This window comes from Dendropsophus ebraccatus, chromosome 1 (assembly GCF_027789765.1).
Source record: "Dendropsophus ebraccatus isolate aDenEbr1 chromosome 1, aDenEbr1.pat, whole genome shotgun sequence".
Taxonomy (NCBI): domain Eukaryota; kingdom Metazoa; phylum Chordata; class Amphibia; order Anura; family Hylidae; genus Dendropsophus; species Dendropsophus ebraccatus.
The window spans coordinates 7,072,638-7,079,472 of record NC_091454.1 but is presented as its reverse complement, the minus strand read 5'-3'; the positions used below and the strand labels follow the sequence as shown (position 1 = coordinate 7,079,472).

The window sequence follows — 6,835 nt, the reverse complement described above, 5'->3', positions numbered from 1 at the left end:
GGGGGCAGCAGTGTACAGCAGGAGCTCTGACTCTGGGGGGCAGCAGTGTACAGCAGGAGCTCTGACTCTGGGGGGCAGCAGTGTACAGCAGGAGCTCTGACTCTGGGGGGCAGCAGTGTACGGCAGGAGCTCTGACTCTAGGGGGCAGCAGTGTACGGCAGGAGCTCTGACTCTAGGGGGCAGCAGTGTACGGCAGGAGCTCTGACTCTAGGGGGCAGCAGTGTACGGCAGGAGCTCTGACTGGGGGTCAGCAGTGTACGTCAGGAGCTCTGACTCTGGGTGGCAGCAGTGTACAGCAGGAGCTCTGACTCTGGGGGGCAGCAGTGTACAGCAGGAGCTTTGACTCTGGGGGGCAGCAGTGTACGGCAGGAGCTCTGACTCTGGGCGGCAGCAGTGTACGGCAGGAGCTCTGACTGGGGGTCAGCAGTGTACGGCAGGAGCTCTGACTCTGGGGGGCAGCAGTTTACGGCAGGAGCTCTGACTCTGGGGGGCAGCAGTGTACAGCAGGAGCTCTGACTCTGGGGGGCAGCAGTGTACAGCAGGAGCTCTGACTCTGGGGGGCAGCAGTGTACGGCAGGAGCTCTGACTGGGGGGCAGCAGTGTACAGCAGGAGCTCTGACTCTGGGGGGCAGCAGTGTACGGCAGGAGCTCTGACTCTGGGGGGCAGCAGTGTACAGCAGGAGCTCTGACTCGGGGGGGCAGCAGTGTACAGCAGGAGCTCTGACTGGGGGTCAGCAGTGTACAGCAGGAGCTCTGACTCTGGGGGGCAGCAGTGTACAGCAGGAGACCTGACTCTAGGGGGCAGCAGTGTACGGCAGGAGACCTGACTCTAGGGGGCAGCAGTGTACAGCAGGAGCTCTGACTCTAGGGAGCAGCAGTGTACAGCAGGAGCTCTGACAGGGTCCTCCCACCATTATTGGGGGTCCCAGGCGTCGGACCCTCACTGATCAGCATTGCCCATTCATCCAATAGATCTGTTATCGATCCTTGTGATTGGAGAATGAGGATTGGTGCCCCCCTCTGGTCTATCTATATATATATTCATTGCAGGCGTCGTACGAAACCCCATGGCGGTACCCCAGAGATGATTTACAGCGATTACACTCCCATGCAATGTACAGGACAAGTGATAGTAGATGGAGACCCTTATTTTCCCTGATGCTATAAGCCACACCCACCTCCTATGAACCCGCCCCCCTTGACACCCTAACGTCACTCCACAGCTCACACTCTTGTCTACTTCTTTTTTTCTCCTTCGTTTCATTATAGTTGAATTAAAAGATTATTATGCCCCCCTTCCCCTCCCCCCCCCCCTTTAAAAAGTCCAGAAGAAAAGTTTCATGTTCCTGACTTTGGTTTCTTTTAAAGTTTCCTCCAATAAGGTGCGAGTCCCCCCCCCCCCCTCCTCCCCTCCCCCAGTATTAGAGTTACACCCCGTCCAGCCCCGAGGACAGGAGAGGACTGTGTGACCGAGCAAAGGAGGAGACATCCAGGGGGGATCCTGAAATCCGGAGGAGAGAAGAGAACCATGCGAGGGGGCGAGAAGCACCAGGAGCCGACACATGGGGCCGGGGGTGAGGGCGGCTCTGCAAAGGGTTAATGGGCACAAGACTTTAATGCTTTATCAGTGTTGCATGCTGGGAGGTGTAGTTTTGCAAGTTCTGAGATTGTCCGGACTGGATACAACTGCATCACTGACAGCAAGCAGCAGCTTATAGTGGACAGAAGGATGTGGTGACCCGGTATATCGCCCCCTCTGGTCATGGCGGTGAATGTGGAGTCGGTGACTCTCCTGCTCTTCTCCCTCCTGGACATCCCATGGATTCTGTGCCTGTCCAGCGCCCTGTGCCCGCACACCGCCTTCTACCATGGCTGCTGGATCAGACGCTTCCCCGGACTCTTCCTCAGCTTCTCTGGATCGGAACAACGTGGAGCTCGGGTGTTACAGCGACGTCCGGAGCCATCGGCTCAACTGTGTAGCCGCAAGTGCTGCCACCAAGGTGAGACACCTTCCTCCTGCCGGGGTACCGTGCCAATGGCTGCCCGCCCCACCATGACCATTGCCTCCCATGTTGTGGTCTTCCTTATACTCTTCTTATCATCTTCTCCTTCCATCCTCAGAGTCGTGTAACGTGGCCGTCTTCTATTCAGAGACCAGCGCTGAGAACGGGGACTGTCACCTGGTGCACTGCCCAGAGCCAGAGAGCTGCCTCCTCCAGCTGCAAAAGCGCAGCGTCCTCTACACCGTCACCGCTGGTGAGTCAGCCATATTGTATCTCATCTGTCACCCTGAAGATTCTCTCCTCTCTGCAATTACAATTAGAGAGTCCAATCCAACCCTGTTACTGCCTCAGAAGGTGAAGAGGAAGCTACCTCCCTGCCCCCTCATTCTGCATCACACAGGAAGTAGCTAACTTCTCCCCCTCATTCTGCATCACACAGGAAGTAGCTAACTTCTCCCCCTCATTGTGCATCATAAAGTAGGTAACTCACTGCCCCAGGAAGTAGCTAGCTCCCTGCCCCCTGCATCACAGAGGAAATAGCTAACTTTCTACATTACCCTCCATGTGCTTCAGATAGAGAGGAAGTAGCTAACTTCTCCCATTTCTCTTACTATGGGTCAGAGATTGGCTAACATCCCCTCATTTATCTCACTGCATTAGACAGGAAGAGAAGAAGTAGCTAACTCCTCCTCACCCTCACATGTAGGTGTCAGAGAGAGAGGAAGTAGCTAACTTCTCCTCACCCTCACATGTAGGTGTCAGAGAGAGAGAGGAAGTAGCTAACTTCTCTTCACCCTCACATGTAGGTGTCAGAGAGAGACGAAGTAGCTAAGTTCTCCTCACCCTCACATGTAAGTGTCAGAGAGAGACGAAGTAGCTAACTTCTCCTCACCCTCACATGTAGGTGTCAGAGAGAGACGAAGTAGCTAAGTTCTCCTCACCCTCACATGTAAGTGTCAGAGAGAGACGAAGTAGCTAACTTCTCCTCACCCTCACATGTAGGTGTTAGAGAGGAAGTAGCTAACTTCTCCTCACCCTAATATGTAGGTGTCAGAGAGAGAGGAAGTAGCTAACTTCTCTTCACCCTCACATGTAGGTGTCAGAGAGAGAGGAAGTAGCTAACTTCTCCTCACCCTCACATGTAGGTGTCAGAGAGAGAGAGAGAGAGAGAGAGAGAGGAAGTAGCGTACTTCAACTCACCCTCACATGTAGGTGTCAGAGAGAGGAAGTAGCTAACTTCTCACCCTCACATGTAGGTGTCAGAGAGAGGGGAAGTAGCTAACTTCTTCCCATTTGATTTACAATGGAGGACAGTAGAGCCTCTGCTTGGGACCTGTCAGGGTTTATCATGAACACACAGCAGTTCTTGTTCGTCTCTCCCGTCTCTATTTACATCCAATGTAAGAGTCTACCACTATGGTGCAGTGGGTGGAGCATGATGAGAGCTCAGGTGACTCCGATCACTGGATTACCTGCCGATTGGTTAGGTTGTTTGCTGCAGCTTTGGGTGTGAGTAGAGGATTAGATGTGATGATGCTCACACTATGATTTCCCTGTTCCAGGTGCTGATCCGGATCTGCTGGTGTTTGATAAACAGGGACACATCGACCTGAACCCTCGGTCATCCCTAAAATGGGAGCGTCTGAACATCTCCCGGGTGCGGCCGTCTTCACCTGCCACCACCATCTTACCCTCTAAGAAACCTCAGGATATCTCATTGGCCACCCGTCCTCCTCTGAATCCACCCACCCAGCATCCTCCTCCTCAGCCCCCATCCCCGGCAGACTCTCCTCTCCGCTCTTTGCCACCGACTTATCCTCCTCCGTTCACTTCTCAAGATACTTCTAAGACAACATTGGTCTCCACCCCAGATGGAGAACCCAAGGAGGCGCCGCCATCTTTACCCCCCTTGGACCAACCAGACTTACAGAGCCCGGCCCACCTGGACAGCAGCAAGCAGCACATGAACGAAACCAAGGGTCACAATGGTAGGAACCAGACTTACGATGGTGACTCTGAAGACTCCTCGGACACTCTGGCCAATCTCTGGCCCCTTCCAGCATTGCTCGGGTCCGCGGTGACCTTTTTGTGCTGCTGCTCTGGTCTCCTGGCATTTGGGTGCTGTAGGAGGAGACGGCGGGGTAGGTATCGGCCCTGGAGGGCACCAAGGACTGGCAGAGGGACCCTCATAACTTGCACTTTTCTCAAGAAGAACTGACCTTCCGGGTCCCTCAAAGCAATGGACTTTCCCCTAGTGGTAAGGGTCGGTACTGCCCATTATTACCACAACATCTACCACCTGTCTGGAGTTATAGGTGGCGCCTTCACCCCCAGCATTGCCGCCATAAGGCCGTGTTGTTTCTTGATGACCCTTCCCTCTGGGGCAGATGATAAAGACGGTTTGGGCCACCATAAATAGCGCAATTTGTTTTGCAGTAGTTGCACCTTATGGCATGTATACGTTTGCAAACTTTTCTTTTTTTGTTTTGTAATTACAACGTTACATAATTTAAAGTTAGTTTTGTGACAGTAAAAGAAGCTCAGACTACACAGGGTTTGTTTGTAGTCTGTTACCATGGAGACACACAGGTGTATATACAAAACCATACTAGAGTTTTTCCATAAAGACCAACAGGCAGCTGTTTGGGCATGCTGGGAATTGTAGTTTTTCAAAAAACTGAAGTTGAAGTCAGCTGACCTACTGACAGTAAAAAAAAGAAAAAGAAAAGAATAATCTGACTACGCAGGGTGTGTCTGTAGTCTGTTACCATGGCGACACAAAGGTCTGTAGAGAATCTGATAATAAACATCATAAAGTCTCATAATCCAGAATTTAGTGACAGGATTTTGTTTGTTTGGGGGAGGGGGGTGGGGTGGAATAGCCTTTCTGAGGATAACTGATAATCAGGTTCCATTGATGCCGGATTAAAGGAATTTTCCGGTATAATTCTGTTAGGCTCTTATGTTAGTCTGTAAGGCTGAGCTGTTTGCTTTGTGGCGGCTGAGCTGCGGTTAATGTATCCCCCCCTCCTCTTAGTTAGGTTGGGGGGGGGGGGGGCTCTGGTCTTTTGTCCCGGTCGTGCTGAATGGCTCCATTCTTCTGTAATGCGCTGTTTGGGTTGGCTCGCTCAGGGAGCGGCCTGTGAAGGTCACCGCCGCTGGATCCGGCCCAGGAAAGGGGATTTAGTGTCCTCAGATTAGAGGGAGGTCACCAAATGAGCCCTGAGCGAGAATTATACGGAGGAGCTACGTCAGCCGCGCCGTGACCCCGGGATTACGGCAAACGCCCACAACGGCCGAGCTCACAAGACGGGCGTGTAAGGGGTCAAAGGTCAGGGAACAGTCTCCCGGGACGATAGGATTACAGGATTAGAGCCTAATGGGCAGGTGGAGAAGATACAAAAACATTAGGGGGGGGGAGCAAGGACATCGCTACGGAATAGGAGGGCGATATCCAAATAAAGCCGGAGCAGAACCAGTACCATCGGGGCGTGTAAAACTATGTGAACCCCTTTACACCTCTCCAGCAGCCGCCTGGCATTGTGCACAGAGTGAGCTCAGTATTCTGCTGCCAAGCTACATTTCCCATCATGCCCGGACGGCCGAAGCTTTGGTTGTGTTGCAGCATCCCTGCTTTATGGCACCGCAGCAGCTGCCTGGCATTGAGCACAATGTGAACTTAAAGGGGTACTCTGGGGGGGGGGGTAAGTTTTAAAAGGGGTACTCCAGCTTAAAAAAATTATTTCAAATCAACTGGTGTCAGAAAGTGACTTACTTAAGTGAAGTACTTATAATCTGCTGTATGTCCTGTAGGAAGTGGTGGATTCTCTACAGTCTGGAGAGCAGGAGAGGTTTTCTATGGGGATTTGCTGCTGCTCTGGACAGTTCCTGACATGGACAGAGGTGGCAGCAGAGAGCACTGTGAATACATCACTTCCTGCAGGACATACAGCAGCTGATATGTACTGGAAGACTGGAGATTTTTGAGTAGCAGTAAATTACAAATCTATATAACTTTGAGACCAGTTGATTTAAAGAATAAAAAAATTCTTAGGAGTTCCCCTTTAAGCTTGTACTGCTTGTCCTGGGAAATCCCAATTCCTATATTGAATGAACGCATCTTTTTAGGCTGTGACCTCTACGCCCAAGGAAGGGGCTGCACAAACTTTAAAGGGGTTATATCGTTTTTTGTTTTTATTTTGCAAAATCGGCGCCACCCCTGTCCTCAGGTTGTGTGTGGTATTACAATTTAGCTCCATTCACTTCAATGGGAGTGAGCTGCAATACCCACACCTGACCTGAGGACAGAGGGGGCGCTGTTTCTGGCAGGTTTCTCTAATCTGGGATGCGTCGTATATAACGGTGGTGCTGTAATCCGGGGCCCCAGCACCTGCACTAAGTCCTTTATCTCCTCTCCCATCGCTCCGAGCCGCCGGTCACACAGTCTCCACCTGAAATCAATGCCGAAGCGGGTGCGGAGACAGCAGAGGCTGAACACTACACGCAGCGGATAAACTGCGCGCCCTTAAAGGGGGTATCCAGGATTAGAAAAACATGGCCGCTTTACCAAGAAACAGCTCTTGTGTGGTACTGCAGCTCAGTTCTATGGAAGTGACTGGAGACGAGATGTAATACCGCACACAACCTGAGGATGGGGGGGGGGGCGCTGATTATGAAAAAAAAAAGTGTCTGTGTTTTTCTAATCCTGGCTCTGAGGCCATCACAAGACTACAACTCCCAGCATGCTTTAAAGGGGTAGTTCACAAAAAAAAAAATTATTTTGTTTCTTTTAAATCAACAGGAGCCAGAAAGGGCCAGAGATTTACTTCTTT

The 6,835-nt window shown here is 51.7% G+C and overlaps 1 protein-coding gene across 1 annotated transcript; it reads left to right on the top strand.

Annotated features, from left to right (window-relative positions):
- The first annotated feature begins 1,388 nt into the window (after positions 1-1,388).
- Positions 1,389-4,838, top strand: MANSC4 (MANSC domain containing 4). Its single transcript, XM_069965541.1, has 3 exons — positions 1,389-2,000; positions 2,122-2,256; positions 3,566-4,838. The coding sequence occupies exons 1-3, from the start codon at positions 1,763-1,765 to the stop codon at positions 4,219-4,221; spliced, it is 1,029 nt and encodes a 342-aa protein (XP_069821642.1). The 5' UTR covers positions 1,389-1,762; the 3' UTR covers positions 4,222-4,838.
- Positions 4,839-6,835: the final 1,997 nt, after the last annotated feature.